This window comes from Lytechinus pictus, unplaced genomic scaffold, assembly GCF_037042905.1.
Source record: "Lytechinus pictus isolate F3 Inbred unplaced genomic scaffold, Lp3.0 scaffold_20, whole genome shotgun sequence".
NCBI lineage: Eukaryota > Metazoa > Echinodermata > Echinoidea > Temnopleuroida > Toxopneustidae > Lytechinus > Lytechinus pictus.
In genome coordinates, this window is record NW_026974141.1 from 8,505,263 (window position 1) to 8,525,444 (window position 20,182).

Below are 20,182 nucleotides of genomic sequence, written 5' to 3' on the forward strand. Positions count from 1 at the left end.
TTAATTTTGGGTGCTGATTTCAAAAATTGCCGGCCCCAAGCGATTTGACCATTGGGTCGGCCGCCATTTTGAAATCCAAGATGGCCGCCATGAAAAATCATTAAATGTCATTTTCTTGAGTTTTACATGGCATGTGACACTGAAATTTGGCATATATGGGTATTTTGAGGCTCTGATTTCAAATATTGCCAGCCCCCAGCAATTCGACCATGTGGTCAGAGGCAAAATGGCCGCCATCTTGAAATCCAAGATGGCCGCCATGATATATTATTGCAATCATTTTCTCGAGTTTTATATGAACTGCGCTATTGAAATTTGGCATATAGGCTTAATTCGGGGTGCTGATTTCAAATTTTGCCAGTCCCAAGTGACTTGACCATTGGGTCGGCCGCCATTTTGAAATCCAAAATGGCCGCCAAGAGAAATCATTAATGTAATTTTCTTGAGTTTTACGTGACATGTGACACTAAAATTTGGCACAGTTTAGGGATTTTGAAGCACTGATTTCAAATATTGCCAGCCCCAGCAATTCGACCATTTGGTCAGAGGCAAAATGGCCGCCATCTTGAAATCCAAGATGGCCGCCATGATATATTATTGCAATCATTTTTTCGAGTTTTATGTGAACTGCGGTATTGAAATTTGGCATTCGGGGTGCTGATTTTAAATATTGCCGGCCCCAAGTGATTTGACCATCGGGTCGGCCGCCATTTTGAAATCCAAGATGGCCGCCATGCATATCGAAAAATAAGACCTCAAATTTCTTCTCCCTTTCACTGCAAACGTTCGAGTGCACTTAAGCGTATCACCAATACATAAAGACACGTTGATAGGGGTGCATGGTAGATATACATGTCAGGTGAACAATGGGTGCGAAGGGTGACCGTTGTTGTATGAGCTTGATTTCACCCTCCATGGAATACACTATTCCACCACACAGATTTGTCATGGTACTATCGCCAATCCTTGCTACGAGTCTGAAACTGCGTAGATTTCCCGTTTTACAGGCAAAACGATGGGAGCTATATCGCATATGATAGATTTCAACAACTGAACTTCTCTTGCAAATTATATATTGTGGAATTCATAATTTTTCGACAAGAAAATGTAAAATTTTGAGCTAAACAATGTATATCGTCATGGGTTCGATGGCTAAAAATGAAACACAAAATTTGTGCCTGGAACGTGCGGTACGGGCACATTGCTGAAGCACCATTGAATACTGTATAAAAACGGGCTTACGCACATGCATATATTATTGTGGTCTTGGGTGAAATTATGATATGTGTCTTTTGATTAGATGGTAAATAACCAAGTGTTTTCAAGCAATCAAAATATATGTATCATCAGTCGAAAGAGAAGAAAATAAGCTTTCTTTTTGCGTCCGAGTTGCTTTCTACACATGTTTTAAGTTTGATGAAATCGCCCACAACTGGGATTTCCCTGTGATCTCCATTGACTTCTCTCGAATTCAGTAATGTTCATCCAATTTATGGCAGCCATCTTGAAATCCAAGATGGCTGCCATAAAAAAATTCATTAAAAAAATAAGTATCATAATTATAACGTAGTTATTATTTTGAAATTTGACATTTTTGGATATCCATCGTGTGTTCGACAATCTGACAATGGGAGCATGTTCGCCTCTCGATCGGGAGATCGGGAGTTCAAGTTCCGACAGCATTAGACCAAAATATGTTAAAAGAGGGGAGTTTCTTCTAACCTGTTTGGCGGTCAACGAATTAAAGGGAAGTTCAACCTGACAAAAAGTTTATTGAAACAATAACAGAATAAATAATGAAAAAATATTGAAGGTTTGAGGAAATTCCATCAAATATTAAAAAAACTATTGGAATTTCATTTGGTCTATTTGTGACGTTAGATGCAAGCAGTTTCCCCATGTTTCTTATAGTACAAAATCAATGAAATGTAGCCTCCTAAAAAAATCAAAATGTTTTTATTGAAGCCTCGGTATATCAACAAACAAATGATTTCACACCCGCTCCAGAAAGATAAAAAAATACCCATGATGAACCATTTATGCATTTTATATCACACAACATAATGGGGCAGCTGCTCGTACAGTAGCCTATATGACGTCACAAATCAAAAACTTAAAATTCTAATATCTTTGATGGATCCACCTATATCATTTTTATATCATATTTTCTTTTGTTTTTACAACAAACTTTTCTCCGGGGTGAACTCCCCTTTTTAAGGGATAGAGCAACGTCTGACTGTGTGGCGCTGCTAAATTGCTGCCGGGCTCACGATCTACAGGGTATGGGCAAAATAAATTTTCGGAGCATTTCTGTTACTGAATTCTATTTTGAACAATAAAATGTGTATTATTATCATCCATCATTGATATTAATTTCATCATCATCATCATACCACTATAACCATCAGTACTTCAAGTCTGGAGCAGTTTTCTTCATGTTGATTTGTAATAAAATATTGCAATTATTGGAGCAATATTTTCAAACCAGGGGCCCGTTTCTCAACACATGGACAAGTTAGTCATATCTTTATCCACCAACCACGGAGTTAGTTCCAATCTTACTAAACCTGTTTCTCGAAAGGCTTCCTAACTAGAATACCTCGATATCGATACTATCGGTAAAAAGAGCAGACGAGACGTAGCCTTAGTCACAAAATAGCATAATTTTCAAAAAGAAAAATTATGACAAAATTGCAAATATTGTGATGAATTGGGAAACAAATCTTTTCAAAATAATAACATAGGTGAATTCTGCATCATACATACTTAGACCATGAAGACTGGAGCATTCTATTGCAGAGAAATTAAATTATGAATAATTCATTTCATGACTAAAAAATCACCTGTGGACGTTGAGATGGGTACCCCCGGGATATCCAATTTCAATAGTTTACGAAAGTAAACCATAACGATTTTCTTTGTAAAATGATGATAATTATACGGTCTTTTACGATTCCAAACGTCATTAAAATACAGTTTAACGAAACTTTTTTAATCATTGATACCGAAACATACGATATTTGACAAATTATATGCAAAAATTAGAGATAGAATTTATCCAACTGTTAATAGGGGTCTGAAAACAACAAATACGAGTTCAGTTATGGATGGCCTGACGTGGTAGAATCTTTATCAGTTAAATCATTTTACTATTTCAAAATGAATGGTTTTGTGGCGTTTTACCAACAGTTTTTATAGTTTCTTTGTATTACAATTATCATTGAATGCATTAACCCACTTGTTTTGTGATGTAATTTCAACCTCTATGATTGATTACGTAAGATTATAATTTTAAAATTTCTAGGCACTTTTGCATGTCATAGTCTACCCACGTGATGCCACTACGTCATTAAGAAAGAAGTTATGACAGGTTCGGAGGTGTCATAAATATTTAGTGAGGTTGTTATACCCGATCTTGGTAAAGAGGGCTTCGTGAAACGGTTAGCGGACAAGTAGCTCACTATCTCCAATTTAGTCAAGAAGTTAGACTTATGATGATGTTGAGAAACGGGCCCCAGCAGGCCAAAAACTTGCCTGTATGTCTAAAATGCAGTGCCTCAAATTATTTAAAACCAAGAAAATGATTTTGATGAATTTTCATGACAGTAGATCCTCTCTAGATTTCAAGATGTGGCCATTTTGCAGCATATCTATTGGACAGATTACTGGGGGCATTTTCAATATCCCTAGATGCCAAACTTTAAAATAATACGTTATGTGATACTAGATAAAGTGATTTTTTTCAATGATCTTTTTTCATGGCAGCCATCTTGGATTTCAAGATGGCTGACATTTTGCTTCTGACTCGGGATCAGATCACTGAGGGCCAGCAATATTTTAAATAAGCACCCCACACTCCGTCGATATGTCAAAGTGCAATACTGCAGATCATATGAAGAAATAATTTACAGCCTCTCAACAGAAAATGATTGTTCCGGATGGTTATTATTCAACCAAAGCCACTTCAAATGTGTAACTGCAGAAGAAGCTAGCTGGTTTGTGTATGTATGGTGCTTCATACTTAAGTAACATCTATATCAGCAATTAAGGGTGCCAAAGTATTGTAATCCTTGCAACGGACAAAGATGTGCTTGTGTTCGATTTGTTTTCAGTGCCTATACAATGGGTTATACTCACCATTATAATGTTGTACATCATTCAAACTTGGTAACCATATTGGAATTCAAAATAGCATCTATTTATTATCTTTTTTTCATTGATCAACGATGCAAAGATCAAGTTTTTCTCCAAATCTAAAGTGTTACAGGCCATACGTAAGACTTGAGCAAATTATCTTTCATGGCGGCCATCTTGGATTTTAAGATGGCGGCCGTTTTGTCGCTGACCTGGAGATCGAATTGCTGGGGGCCGGCAATATTTGACATCAGTGCTTCAAAATACCCCAATATGCCAAATTTCAGTGTCACATATCATGTAAAAATCAAGAAAATGACATTTAATGAGTTTTCATGGCGGCCATCTTGGATTTCAAAATGGCGGCCATTTTGCCGCCGACCAAATTGTCAAATTGCTGGGGGCCGGCAATATTTGAAATCAGTGCCTAAAAATACCCCTATATGCCAAATTTCAGTGTCACACATCATGTAAAACTCAAGAAAATGACATTAATGATTTCTCATGGCGGCCATCTTGGATTTCAAAATGGCGGCCGACCCGATGGTCAAATCACTTGGGGCCAGCAATATTTGAAATCAGCACCCCAAATTAAGCCTATATGCCAAATTTCAATACCGCAGTTCATATAAAACTCGAGAAAATGATTGCAATAATATATCATGGCGGCCATCTTGGATTTCAAGATGGCGGCCATTTTGCCGCCGGCCAAATGGTCAAATTGGTGGGGGCCGGCAATATTTGAAATCAGTGCCTCAAAATACCCCTATATGCCAAATTTCAGTGTCACATGACATGAAAAACTCAAGAAAACAACATTTAATGATTTTTCATGGCGGCCATCTTGGATTTCAAAATGGCGGCCGACCCGATGGTCAAATCGCTTGGGGCCGGCAATTTTTGAAATCAGCACCCCAAATTAAGCCTATATGCCAAATTTCAATACCGCAGTTCATATAAAACTCGAGAAAATGATTGCAATAATATATCATGGCGGCCATCTTGGATTTCAAGATGGCGGCCATTTTGCCGCCGGCCAAATGGTCAAATTGGTGGGGGCCGGCAATATTTGAAATCAGTGCCTCAAAATACCCCTATATGCCAAATTTCAGTGTCACATGACATGAAAAACTCAAGAAAACAACATTTAATGATTTTTCATGGCGGCCATCTTGGATTTCAAAATGGCGGCCGACCCGATGGTCAAATCGCTTGGGGCCGGCAATTTTTGAAATCAGCACCCCAAATTAAGCCTATATGCCAAATTTCAATACCGCAGTTCATATAAAACTCGAGAAAATGATTGCAATAATATATCATGGCGGCCATCTTGGATTTCAAGATGGCGGCCATTTTGCCGCCGGCCAAATGGTCAAATTGCTGGGGGCCGGCAATATTTGAAATCAGTGCCTCAAAATACCCCTATATGCCAAATTTCAGTGTCACATGACATGAAAAACTCAAGAAAATGACATTTAATGATTTTTCATGGCGGCCATTTTGGATTTCAAAATGGCGGCCGACCCGATGGTCAAATCGCTTGGGGCCGGCAATTTTTGAAATCAGCGCCCAAAAATACCCCTGTATGCCAAATTTCACACTTTCTGCCAGATTCGAGCATCTTTTTCACATATCTACTGGACTAGGAGACAATGAGTAATTTGGAGAGGTACTGTCAAACAAACAAACAAGAAAACAAACGAAAAGACCCACTTAAAATCAGACAGGCAAACAAACATACATAATGTGCAAAAATGCAAGCAAAAAAAATAAAGAATTAAACACAAATGAAACGAGCATACAAAAAATAAAATGAAATAAAACATACTTGAAGCGGATGTGTCTGCAGTGTCGCTTCTGACGAAAATGTCCACAAAATAAGCTCGTTTTCGTATAAGTAAACCATAGGTCAATTTTCTTTTATTTTTGCATATTTAAAAACGAAAACAAATAAAATTCAACATCATGATAGGGAATATAACTCAGCAGAATTTATATTCATTTCTTGAGTCATGTTTATGTTTAGGGCCTATTTGTTGGGATATAATTTTTCTTTAGACAGGAACTTTCTATGTTTCAGTCCAAACTTAGACGAATCTACACATTCAATCAGAAAATGCTCATATCGAAATTTAAAACTGAGATAAATAAACAATATAGAGTCTGCATTGAACAACAATAACAAAAATAAAAAACACTCGAGACATCTCAAGTATAGTAAGATCCTAGAGTAATACTGCCATCTACTGTCCGTTATATGCATAGTTTTACGTGGATGTTTACATTCTCTCCGAGTCCGACTTCGGGAAATTTTTGGTTTCTCTTTCTGTTTTGATATTAATACGGTATTGAATTGGGTAAGGGACTTGTTATTCCTATGGTATATCTTTTATGTGAGATGTGGGTTTGGATGTTAGAGTTTTGTGTTGGTTTAATGCGAGTAAGTATCTGTATATTCCCTCGGCCTCGTCTACCTGTCGATGCCGCTGCTTTACGTGTAGCCAGGCTTGAATTAGGCCACTGACACGCCGAGAGAGCCGGGAGGGTGGTGGGGCGGTGATGGCACTGGGAATTGATTGGGAAGTCGGGGACAGTAAAGTCAAATTGTCTCAAACCCAAGACAGGCCCAAGAGCCAAGAAAGCGTGGGAGCTCAGCCTGGTCCTTGATATGGCCGAAATCGTCGAGTAACTGTTGTAGAAGAGTAGGCTATGTTTGAAAAATAATATTGATAAAATTAAAAGAATCAAATCAAATTTAAATCCACGCTGAAGTGAAATCAGGTTTATCGCTAATCCGAACCGCAATGCGTTATGGGATTGAAAAGGGGGCAATCAAGTTAGCTCCGCACACTACAGACAGTGCGCGGAGCTAGCTTGATTGCCCCCTTTTCGATTTCCCATAATGCATTGCGGCCTGCGGTCCTGATTAGTGATAAACCTTATTCAATTTCAGGTCATCGGATGAGACAGATTAAAGTTTCCACTGCAGGTAACCCAGCTTTGCGGGCTGGAGCCTAGGACTCGTCCGTGTATTAGGCAAAGGGTACACTCTAAAATGGGGTCGCAATAGCACCCCAAATTGTATGTGAGGAGAAGCAGACTAGATGTTAGAAAAAATACTTTCAGTGCCAGAGTTGTAAATGACTGGAACTCCTTGCCGGCAGAGATAGTTACTGCATCAACGTTGAACAGATTCAAGTCACAGTTAGACAAGTTTTGGTCTGCAGTGCAATATACTCACCCTTGGGAATAGTAACTCTGGCACAGCACACAGGCACACATTATTTTAATAGTTAGATGGAGATAGCAACAGTGATAGACCTGGAAACACGACTGCATAAGTAATTGCATTTTTCCAGTAGATCCGGTAATAAAGGTAATAAAGGAAATAAAAGGGGGAGAAATGAATTATGCACTTACAATGCACCTTGGATTATATGGATGAAGGTCTATCGTGATACAGAATCCTGACATCGAGGCACAAACTGGACCCTCAAAAAAGGAAAACTTCTGTCTCGTTCATTCCCTTTCTTTTAAAATTGAAAACAAAATAGCTGATCGATAGCGAGAACGAACGTACACGACATAGGTCTAACTTTTCCTTTTTTTGAGGGTCCAGTTTGTGCCTGGATGTCAGGATTCTGTGTCACGATAGACCTTCATATAATCGAGGCAAGTGCATCATTTATTTTTCCCCCTTTTATTTGGAGTGCTATTGCGACCCCATTCTACCCCATTTTGGAGAGTTCCCATGTCTGCCTAATATTACACGGACGAGTCCTGGGCTCTGGCCCGCTTCGCAGGCCGGAGCTTCCTGGGTTACACTGCAGGCTGATATGTCTTGTCTTAAAACTAAAGTTAGGCCCACCAAGGCTAAGTCAACATTATTTTTAAGAAGGTCTGTGATTTCACTACTCTCCTGAGCTTTGAATGTTTTTTTTTCCATTGAAAAAAGGAGAAAAAATTCATCCTCTAGTATCTATAGATTGTAGATGTAACGTCATGAACGTTAGGCCTAGGCCTATATATATATGTCCAAATAAGAGTAGAAAATGAGACGGATTTCATCCATCTCTACTGACCGTCTATAACATAATTGCATTTAAGTGAACTAGGCATATCTACATCTAATTCTTGCAATCTCTCTGATTCAACTTTATTCTCTTCCCTCTCTAGCCCAGGGCACAGATGATGGCTTCCTTGCAGCACCTGTTCAGGGTTGCTGTTCTCCTCTCCTTCGGCTTCATCCCAGAGACGCTCGCTTCGCCCGATGACAGATGCCAGTTCATCTTCAAGGAAGATCATGTCCTTCAAGTTGCAGAGTCGGAAAACGCCGGAGCCAAAGTGAGAACGGATCTCCACACCGAAAACAAGATCAAGTGCGCGGAAGCTTGCTGTGAATCAGAGGGAGGTGAGGATATACAGTGCATCCCACAAAAAAAGGAAACCTTTATTCAGAGATGGATTTCACAATTATCAAATATGTTTTTACAATAAATGTGATACTTGTAGTATGAGTGGAATCTCGTCTTTAATTTATGATCGACAGTTTAGCAAATCGTTCACACTTTGCAGCTTACTAGCAATAAGTATTGACGCATACCAGAAACGATTTGTGCAGAAACTCACATGTGAATCTGAGTCCACTCTCAATTCAGGGATCAATGAGACGAAAAAAAAAAAAAAATTAAAATGCTAATGAGCCAGTTGTCTAACATAAGCATGGTTGTCGTATCACGAACCAATCTTGTCAAATTTGTCTGCACAACCGGATTTTGACATTAAAATTTCAAACTCGTCTTGCTCATTAATGTGTGCAGTGTTTGTCTTATATTAGGTATCAAAATATAGAGGTACATAATTGAATGGTATGATGATGTTAATTAGATATCATAATTTATTTGACTTTGAAGAAAAAAGACATGGGAATCCAAGTTTTTTTTTTCTGGGACGCACTGTATGTGACCAGGCATGGCAAATGAAAACCCACAAAAGTTGCCAGATATATATGAATTTTCAGTTTAATATCTCGACTGAGAGAGGAGAATCTCAGCTTTAAAATAACTCTTAATTGGTTGTCCCTAGGAGAAGAACATTGACTACCATAGAATGTTGCTTTTGAGAAAAGAGGGATTAAAGTTGACAAATCTATTGACGCTGAGCCTCACACTATTGTTTAGGGTGACAAAGAGAGGGTTATAATTAGTTCATAGTACATGTATTCTAGAAGGGGTCATCAAATTGGCCCCAAATTTGTCACACTAATTTATAGGTATCCTGTTCTTGATTACATAAAAATATCAACAAAAAAAATCTTTTTTTTTTACTGGAACTCAAAATGAGGAGAATACTTTGGTTCTCACAAAGAAGAATAAATTCCAAAATAATCTTAAAAGACAAAATATGGGTCTAATTAAAACTGTTAAAACAGCAATTTTTGTTTGTTTGGTACATCCATTTTGTTTTTGTAGTCCATAGAAAAACTCTATCAAGCCATACCATTTTAATGTCCTTGTACTGGAAATCACACGGTGCTACTTTTTGTGGGTGTTGCCATGCTTGATCACATATTATCATGCATGAATTGCATTTATTTTCAATAGTTTTATATCGATGGCAAAAATAAATCTAGATTTTTGGGAAGTTATGTAACTTTATTAGGTATATGTATTCTTAGATTTGTTCCCCGTTTTTCTTTTGTGCAGAATGGTGTACATTTGCGGTGTATCATTTCCAAGCCAACCCAGAAGCAATGAATTGTTTTCTTGTCCAGTGTATACCTGATGGCAGTCAAGAAGATGTTTGTTTCACAAAGCACGTTCGACACTCGGACTTCACGGCAATCGCAGTTAAGCATCGTAAGTAACTCTTGAATTGTGACACCAGGGGCCCGTTTTTATAAAACTTGTTACATTATTAAATCAATTTGCAATAACAGTGTAAAGCTACTGATATCGTTTGATTTGATTGGCTGATACTGAACTTGTTATTTATTATAACAAGTCTTTTTGAAGTGGACCCTGATTTCTGTGTCCTTGGCATTCTAAACCTTATGTTCCGTGCTCTCAAGACCACCCCAGAAAATTTTAAAATGAATCTATAAAGAAAAAATTCTATGTAAAGCATGATGCTGACTATTTTAGCAAAATTGGATGTGAAATAAGAAAGTTATGACAAATTAATGTTTCTCTTTTTTTTTCACAAAATAGTTATGCACAACTCAGTGACATGCGAATGAGAAAATAGATGAAGTCCCTCACTATTTCTTTTGTTTTTGTTTGAATTATTTCACTTTTATTTATTTATAAAGACCAACTTAACTGAATCATAAAATGTTAAAAAATAGTATTTCTACATATTCAGGGAGGAATAAAAAGCCTTTCTCATGACAGTGTGGAGAAAATTACAGTATTTGATATTTCATTTAATAAAATACAACAGAAAAAGTGAGTGGATGATGTCATCAGTCGTCTCATGTGCATATATAACTTTTTTTGCAAAATTAAACAACATTAAAAACTTTCTTATTTTACCACCGATATTGATGAAATTTTCAGGGTTATGCTTGTTGGACTTTTCTCTTTTTATTCAAATCAATTTTTTGTTGGGCTGGACTTGTCCTTTAACAAAACACAACTGTATAAAATGTAAGAAAAACAAACCTGTATTCAAATTTCTTTTCTTCCAACAGTCAGGGATGGTACAATACAAACTAGATTGATTTGAAAGGTTTCAAAATTGCTGTTAACTGTTTCCATAATGTTTGTAAAAGAAACCGATTTCTGAATTTGTTTTTCATCATAATGTTTAACTGCAGCCAGCTGCCATCACCACCTCCACATATATATTAAAAAAAATATTGCCTATTCAATTGTATCCATTTCATTCATGCTCTAATCCCATGCCAGTTGTTTGTTGTTAACACCTTCATGTATATTTTATTGATCAATAAATCATCTTCATGAATACCAATACCAATTTCAATTTTAATTTCCATCAATTTTTGTTTGCCCGCACTACGTTTGAAAAAGAATACTCAGTCTAAGCTGTTGCAGTACAGGGTTAATGATAGGAATTGATAACCCCATAACCCCCCCCCCCCCCGCCAAAAATAAAGAAAAAAGGGATTTAGGCCAAAACATTGCCATTGAATTGGGGAAATTATAAATTTGTGACCATTATACAAAGGGCTTTGGAATTATGATTTATTAAAGGTCAATTCCACACCAGAAAAATGTTGATTTGAATAAATAGAGAAAAATCAAACTAGCATAACACTGAAAATTTCATCAAAATTGGATGTAAAATAAGAAAGTTATGGCATTTTAAAGTTTCGCTTATTTTTCACAAAACAGTGATATGCACAACTCAGTGACATGCAAATGAGTCAGTCAATGATGTCCATCACTCACTATTTCTTTTGTTTTTTATTGTTTGAATTAAACAATATTTCATTTTTTACAGATTTGACCATAGGGACCGACTTGACTGAATCATATAGTATTAAACAATGTTAATTCCATGTGTTCAGGGAGGCATTAATCACTGGTTCACTTGACAAGGAGGAGAAAATTAGAATATTTCATTTTTCATGTAATAAAATACAAAAGAAATAGTGAGTGGATGACGTCATCAGTCTCATACCAACCAGGATGTGCATCTAACTGTTTTGTGAAATTAAGCGAAAATTTAAAATGTTACAACTTTCTTATTTTACATCCGATTTTGATGAAATTTTTAGTGTTATGCTTGTTGGATTTTTCTCTTTTTATTCAAATCAATTTTTTGTTGGGGTGGACTTGTCCTTTAATCTGCAAGATGATAACTCTTTTGACCATGCCATATTCATTCTTTTTATATGTTACTTTTTATCCCTGTTCCCCTTCTGTTTCTTGTATACAAACTGATCATATTTCTTTTCTTCTGAATTGATATAGAATTGATATTGAAATCTGGTTTAGTTCATCTGTTGCATTCTAATTCTAAACGTCAACATGTAGTTCGCCGCTCTATTTATCCTGACCTATTGCAAGACAATGTAATAAGAAAGAGGGTCCGTTCTCACAAAAAGCCTATTTCTTCATCGAGCAAGGCAAAATCTTTTGATGATGTCTTTCCTGTAGCTCATAATCCTTCTAAGGATCATTTGTCATCACTACCACCATCAGCAGTATCGTTATCACCATCATCCTCATCACCATCATCATCATTATCACCATCATCATCACCATCATCATCACCATCATCATCCTCATCACCATCATCATTATCACCATCATCATCACCATCATCATCACCATTATCACCATCATCATTATCACCATCATCATCACCATCATCACCACCATCATCATCATCACCACAATCACTATTTCCATCGGCATCATCTTCACCCTCCTCATCAACATCACAACCAGTTTCAGTTCAATCATCGTCATCATCGTCATCATCATCATCTTCGTCATCATCACCATCATCAATCTCCTTTTCATCATCTCCATTCATGACACTTCGTAGCACCACTCGTAAGAGAAGCCATCCTGTTTCAAAGTTCACCTTGACCCCTTCACACCCATTTAGTAACGATCCCAACTCTAAGGGAAAAACCATTTCATCTTCTCTCTCATCCTTCTCTGCTCCGACATCTTCTCACGCAGCTACCCCACCAACAACTCCTCCGCCTCCAACCACGCCTACTAATCCCCCTCCTCCTTCGTCTCCTGTAAGTCAACCTGAATCAGCTGGCACATCCACGCCTCCTTCCTCTTCCCCTTCCTCTCCCCCTACCTCTTCGTCAACCTCTTCCCCAACCTCAACCTCTGCTGTGTCTTCTAAACCAACACCGTCTTCCACGGATGCAATCCCCACTAATGACTCTGCGGGAGCCCTTGATGACCTGAACGGTGCCCTCAACTCATCATCACTAACATCACCTCCATCTAAACCTGCTATCACAAATGCACCGCCACTACCACTAACAACTGTGGCAGCAACAGGTATATATATCAGACTTGTTCATATAAATTGCAGAGAAACAAGTTCTGTGCACAGCAAAGATCAGCAACACAATATAGTGTTGAGCTATACTGTCATCCAAAATGCATCAGCATTGTCTACTCATAATACATTTTAAGTTTTGCAGATAACTTAAATATTCTGCTTAAAAGAAATAGTTACAGAGAAAGAGGTCGCAAAGAAGTATGTCCCCCTTCCTGGTTGATGTTTTAGTTTTACTCAGCATGATGTATTTTTAGACCAATATGTGTTTAGTGCTTCTAAACTTAAAGTATGCAGCACTTTGTAAGTGTATATCGGTCCCGAAATTCATCAAAAATATGATTTCATGTACGTAAATGAATAGCAGTTTCTGTTACCAGTCCCAAAAAAAACTTAGTATGATTTTTTTAAGACCAATTTTGTGCTTCTAAACTTACAGTATGCAGCACTTTGTAAGTGTATATCGGGCCCGAAATTCATCAAAAATATTATTTCATGTACAAAAATGAATAGCAGTTTCTGTTCCCAGTCAAAAAAATATTAATGATTCATTATTTTTTACTTGATTAAAAACAATTTAATATTGTTTTGTTCTGAATGGTATCAACGACAGCTTCCAAGCAAATTTCTGTTACACCTACAGCTTTGTTGCAGTGATATTCTTGCTACATGTACATGTATGTGTGTTTTCAGCTTTGCTTTTCTTGTATTCAGTGTTGAATATTGGAGTGATATAAACAATAAGTCAAACTGGCATACAAATGAGTGAAATATATATCATCTTATAGTTATTTTTAGACCAGGGTGGCATTTCATGATTATAAGTTATGTACGATATTAAGAACGACACTGGGGATCAGTCGTTGGGTGCCAACTTTTAGTTCTCACTTAAATGTATTTCAAATTCTTTAAGTTCCTTTTATTTTGATTTTTAGATATCCCAACCCCTAAGCCCAAAACAACAGGAAGTCCCAAGGTTCCAATAACCAAAGCTACAGCTAAACCTGCAACAAAATCCGGTATAGCTGACTCCACCCTCAGTCCCAAATCATGGACCAGTCCAGTTTCACAATCAACCAATCAGAAGCCTCAAAGTAATACATCTCAGCCAATCAATGCTACTCAAAGTGGCCCGGAAGGAAGCAATGACCAAGGAGAGGTAGGTTTGAAATTTTCTTTATATTTGTTTGAATTTTGAAGAAATTCAGTGAGAGATCAGAGTGAGGAGAATTTTTTTTTTTTAAGTTTGGCATTTACTCGAGCAAGTAGAAGGAGATATGTACGCTGTGTAGTCTCAGTGAAACTTCCAAGCAGTCCGGACTGTCCAGTAAAACTTGTGTCAAAGATACTGGTACCTCGGCTTTTATAAAACTGACCAACTTCAAATTTTGTCAGTATAAAGAAGAATTGTTCTTTCAAGTCGGCCAATTTTATAATGTTTACTTCTTGAACACCAAATTATTATTTGGGCTTTTTACACAGAACATTCTGGTTTTTGGGTGGTTGGTCATGTATAAGGGTTGGCTGTGATACAGGCATGAGAAAAAAGATTTTGGAGAATGAGCAAGAGTCCCTAAAGGCCTGGTCCCACTGGGCGACGGACACAAAATGTACTCACAACGGATACAGCGGACAAGCAGAATTTCTGGATGGCTCCATCCGCTCCAGACAATGGACAAAATTGGCAAACAATGAATTCACAGTGGACGGATGCTCGATGGATCGATTAGAGCACATGAAACGTGTATGCAAAGAGTACACAACGGATACATAACGTTTCCAAATGATGCCAAGATTATTTTCCGTTTTACATCGTCTCTGCATCCGTACGTGCAGTGGGACCAAGCCTTAATGCGGGAGTCTCATGTCTCATGCTGGCAACTAAGCATGTCTGTAATTTGAGTTAATATTAATGATTAATATTTTCCCTACTTGTATCCTCTTTTTATATTTCAGGTTATTCCTGACAACATCAATAGAACCACAGTAACACAGACAAGTAAGTTTTTAAAAGAAAAAAAAATACAACTGTGATGAATGATAGGACAATTCCATTGGAATGTTTTGACGAAAATAAAATAGAACAATATTATGCAAACATGTTGCTGAAAATTTGATCAAAATCAGATTGAAAAATAGGAAGATTATGACAGATAAAGTTCGACTGATTTCACATTAAGTTATATTTGCATCCTACATGTAATAATAATAATGGATATCTAGAGGCGCTAAAAACAAAAAGTACCATAGCTCGTAAAATGTATGAATGATAATTTAACATTTGCAATAATTACCACAATATTCAAGATAAAAAGGGAAATTAATAATTGAGGAAAAAGGTATGTCTTAAGAGAAGATTTGAAGCCAAGAACACTGGAAGCATTTTTTATTGAAAGAGGGATAGCATTCCAAGTCTTGGCAGCTGCTACAGCACAACGTTTTTCGGCAGAGGAGAGTTTTGACAAGGGAATGCAAAGTCTGCATGTGTCAGTGATTGACAGAAGATTACGAGAGGGTGTGTATACTTTGATGGTATTATTAAGATATTCAGGTGCCAATTGATTTAGAGTGTTATATACATATAAACAGACTTTAAACTGAATACGTTCGAATAGAGGTAGCCAGTGGAGTTCCTTAAGTAGGGGTGTAGTATGAGTTCGGGATCCAAAGCCAAAAACTAATCGAGCGGCACGATTCTGAATAACTCCGAGTTTTCTTCTATCCCTAGCTGTATGTGGTAAATGAGGAAACTGGGGATACCCTCAATGATTTTTCTGTCTTAATTGAACATGAAATATTTCAATTTTTGTCCTCATTGTTGCAACCTATTGTGAGTCAATAAAGAGCTTCCTTATTGTTGAACCCGCAAACATTGTAGTATTTGACATCATCGACTCTCATTTGCATATCACCTATGTAATAATAATAATAGTAATATTCTGCCTTATAGTATGCAAATATACCAGGTCTTGAGAAAGTATTGTGGGGAGTAATATTAATTGATATTGCCAATCCAACCAAGGATGAATATATTAATCACCACTAATATCCCTTCTTTCCTGTTTTAACAATAAACCTCCATAATCTTCTCCTGGGTCCCTTAACACGAATTTTAGCAATCATTGTAGATAATTTTTTTCTACGATTGATTGCACTGACCATGACGTACAATCAATCTTGAAAATTAAGTGTACGATTAATCGCTAGTCTCTGTGTTTTACGGGACTCTGGTTGATCCGTATCTCCATTCAGAACTTAATCTGTTCAGCCACCACGTTCAGTGGAATCTGATCAGTGTCGTCGCTGCTACATTGCAATTCAGGGGCGGATCTAGGATTTTCCAAAAAGGGGGGGGGGGCACAATTTCCCCTGAAAAAATTGACAAGCAAAAAAAAAAAAGAAGAAGAACGAAAAAAAGGTCCTCAATTGTGTAGAAATGGCATATCCCATTAAAAATAATGACTATGACTCTCAAAAGGGGGGGGGGGGGTGCACTGGCCACTGTTGCGATTGTTTCCCACTAGAGACAACCTGGGGCCTGTTGCCTTAAAGGGGAAGTTCACCCTGACAAAATGTTTATAGTAAAAATAGTAGAAAAAATAATAAAAAATACTCCTGAAAGTTTGAGAAAAATTCATCAAAGAATTAAAAAGTTATTATAATTTCAATTACTTGATTTGTGACGTCATATGCGAGCCGCATTCCTACATAGCGAATGGTAAAAAATCAATGAAATGTCATTTTCTCAGAAAATTGAGAATGGTTTTCACTGTACCTTTTGTATATCAATAGACAAATCATTTCACACCCGATCATGAATAGAAAACCAAATTAAGTCATCAGGAACCATACAAAATTTAAAATTCATGCATTTTATATTACATAACATATGGGGCAGCTGCTTGTTTATGACGTCACAAATACAAAACTTTGAACTCTAATAACTTTCTTAATCTTTAACGGATTTTCCTCAAACCTTCACCAATATTTTTAATTATTTTTTCTGCTATTTTTACAACAAAGTTTTCTTCAGGGTGAACTTCCCCTTTAAAAACTTTTGCGATAAAAAAAAAATCAGGCAAATAAACAAAAACTCTAGCAATCATAATTATCTCACTGACACTCAACACTTAAAAAAAATTTCTGGCAAAAAATTGCCAGAGCTTTCCTTTTATACGACAGGCCTGTGCTGTCTGCTGTACCCGAGATTCAGCGTTAGCTCTGTATAGTTTTTGATATGTTTGCTGGAGGTGGGGGAGGGGTTCGAACTGTGCAATAATGCTGAATATTTAATCTCCTTAAAATATATATGTAGTGGAAAACTTCACTAATCAGTCATTGAGGAAACTCATGAATATTCCTAGAACGGATATAAGGTGCACCTTACATCAGAGCAACGCCTCTAAGCACTTTATAATTGCTTGCATGCAACCAGCATTGCTTTACCGTTGCAGCTGCGGTTATGGCTTTGCAGTCGGGACTTCTTATCTTAGGAATTTATCTAAAAAAATGTTGGGAGGGACATGAATCAGCTCCCATTTCTCAGATTTAAGATAAAGATAGGAAGCAGATGAAACTGTGTGACTCCTTCTAGCAACCCAAATAAAAACTTGTTTTTATAAGGAAAAGAAAAATCAAACAAGTTGATAGGTGAAATTTTGAACAATATTGGACAAACAACAAAAAAGTTATGAATTTTTTAAAAGTTGTATATATTGGTAATCACTATACCCATGGAGATTTCAAATTGGCCACATATGGGATGTCATAGTGATGTAAGGCAAGGACTACTCTTCCATGTACTCCAATACATATTATGGCTAAAATGTCATTTTTCCCATAAGTTTTATTTCAAATTATATTTATGTTTCATGAGGACATAAAACAAAATACTACCTGGGTTATATTTAGATTACTGCCCCAGGGGAATGGGTACTTAGGAGAAAACCACAAATCCCTGATAATAAAGTACATGGCCTATGGGAAAGTTGTCCTTGCCCCTTGTCATAATTTACTTACCCAGTTGCCAATTTGAAATCTACATAGTATTAGTGATCTCAATTTTAAAGCAGCTAAAACTTTCTTATTGCTTGTCCGATTTCTTTCAAACTTTCACCATTCTGTTTAATTTATTTTTCTCCTTCCCAACCCAACATTTTGTGGCCAAGGCTGGATTCCCCTTTAAAAAGGGTTATGATTGATCAAATCAACCACAACTATGGAAAGCCATCAACATCTAAAGGTGCATGTTTGTGCAAAATATTTCCTAGATATGATGTATATGTTACGTCTTTGTTCTGAACATATAGTATGCTCCTCTTTGTTTACAAAAAAACTGTGCAAATTTCCGGTAGGAAAAATTGTGAAAATGGTGGATTTCCATATGTTGAGGTTCATGGCATCAATCACAACTATTCGTAGGATAGGTCCTGGGGATACTACAGTATTGCAGACATGGCAAGAATTCATATTCTTTTTAAGGTTCCCCCCCCCCAATTTTCTATTCCTGGCTCTAGACCTTTCTCCTATTGCTCCATTGCAGGTATTCTCATCGTCACCCTGTGTTTTGGTATCATATTCCTGCTGGCGATGATTGTAGTGTCGGGGAAAAGATGGTGCGAGGGCTACCAGAGGAGGAAATACAGCAAGGTGGACTACCTCATCAATGGCTACTACAGCTAGACGTTCAGTACAACTTGACGCAAAGCCGATTAATCAATTAAATTACCTTCAGGAATTCCTGTCAGCTAATTTACCGTTTTGTAGCCGTTTCATGTACTACTGTCCTGGGATGTAGTCGAGGCCGGCCTCTAGGCCACATTTGCCGGCCTTGGCCTCGGCCCGTGTACAAAGTCTATGGGAGAAAATAGTCTCCAGCGGCCTCGTGACACTGCAACGTTCGGCATTGACTACATCCCTGCTAATTTCTTTAGAGCAGTCAGAATAGACAGAATTAGTCAAAATTAGCGAAAATGAGCCTTCAAAATCAAATGGCTAGAAAACGGCATGAAACGGAGAGAAAATGGCTACACAACGTCAAATTCCTCACTGAATACATCTATGATCAGGTAAGTATTTCACAAAGATTTAGGTGTGACCGAAAATCGGTCCCATTTGCGTGCGGTATGTGATACATCACCGCATGAGTCAGATCATCCTGAGAGGACGTGTACTACTGCATACTCGTCAATGAGGTTACGCGTAAAGATACCGTGGGCGTATTTGCGTGTATAAACCTGACGAAGTCTTTTTTTAAAGCGTAAAACGCCTCCTTGAATTGAGATATTATTTTAATATAAACTAAATTTTGTACAAAAGGTGACTTTGAAATATCACCTATTATAAATCTGTGGATTTACATTCATCTAGGGGCATTGGGATAGATTTTGGTCTCAACTTTCAAACTTTCTTTAACACACATATTTATTGCCATTCATTATTTTGTGTGATTATCGTACTAATTTGAATTTTTATTCAAAATTTTAAGTTTTTCGTTAAACTTATGGGTAATTGAACAACTCCGTGATATGCGCCAAACCTTCTAAACATGCCAGATCAGTAGCAGCTTTATGTGTATGAATGTGAATATTTTGGTGCAAATTAGCCACAGGAACGCATTAAGATTTAAGGGCGGTATTCAATTTAGGGCACTGATTGACTAAGTAAATTACTTAACATGTTACTTGGCTAAGCAAAATCATTGCACTCCTAATCAGATCACTTTGAAGCATTTTACCCCCTCAAGCAAAATCTAAGAAAAATACTTAAAGGACAAGTCCACCCCAACAAAAAGTTGATTTGAATAAAAAAAAAAAAATCCAACCAGCATAACACTGAAAATTTCATCAAAATCGGGTGTAAAATAAGAAAGTTATATTTTAAAGTTTCGTTAATTTCACAAAACAGTTATATGCACATCCTGGTTGGTATGCAAATGACGAGACTGATGACATCCACTCACTATATATTTGTATTTTATTATAAGAAAGATGAAATATTATAATTTTCTCATTGTATAGTGAAACATTTCATTCCTCCCTGAACATGTGGA

At 37.0% G+C, this 20,182-nt stretch overlaps 1 protein-coding gene across 1 annotated transcript; it reads left to right on the forward strand.

Moving 5' to 3' along the window:
• The first annotated feature begins 6,400 nt into the window (after positions 1 to 6,400).
• Positions 6,401 to 19,932, forward strand: LOC129282429 (mucin-2-like). The gene is made up of 7 exons (XM_064114949.1): positions 6,401 to 6,491; positions 8,311 to 8,545; positions 9,840 to 9,992; positions 12,792 to 13,130; positions 14,067 to 14,290; positions 15,088 to 15,130; positions 18,674 to 19,932. Exons 2-7 carry the CDS (start codon positions 8,323 to 8,325, stop codon positions 18,811 to 18,813), a joined length of 1,122 nt encoding a protein of 373 aa, XP_063971019.1. The 5' UTR covers positions 6,401 to 6,491; positions 8,311 to 8,322; the 3' UTR covers positions 18,814 to 19,932.
• Positions 19,933 to 20,182: the final 250 nt, after the last annotated feature.

Excerpts from the sequence above, each read along its gene's own strand:
- LOC129282429 (XM_064114949.1), top strand. The coding sequence starts at position 8,323 with ATGATGGCTTCCTTGCAGCACCTGTTCAGGGTTGCTGTTCTCCTCTCC. Across the intron at positions 13,131-14,066 it reads AACAACTGTGGCAGCAACAG|ATATCCCAACCCCTAAGCCC; the intron begins GTATATATATCA and ends TTTGATTTTTAG. Across the intron at positions 15,131-18,673 it reads AACCACAGTAACACAGACAA|GTATTCTCATCGTCACCCTG; the intron begins GTAAGTTTTTAA and ends GCTCCATTGCAG.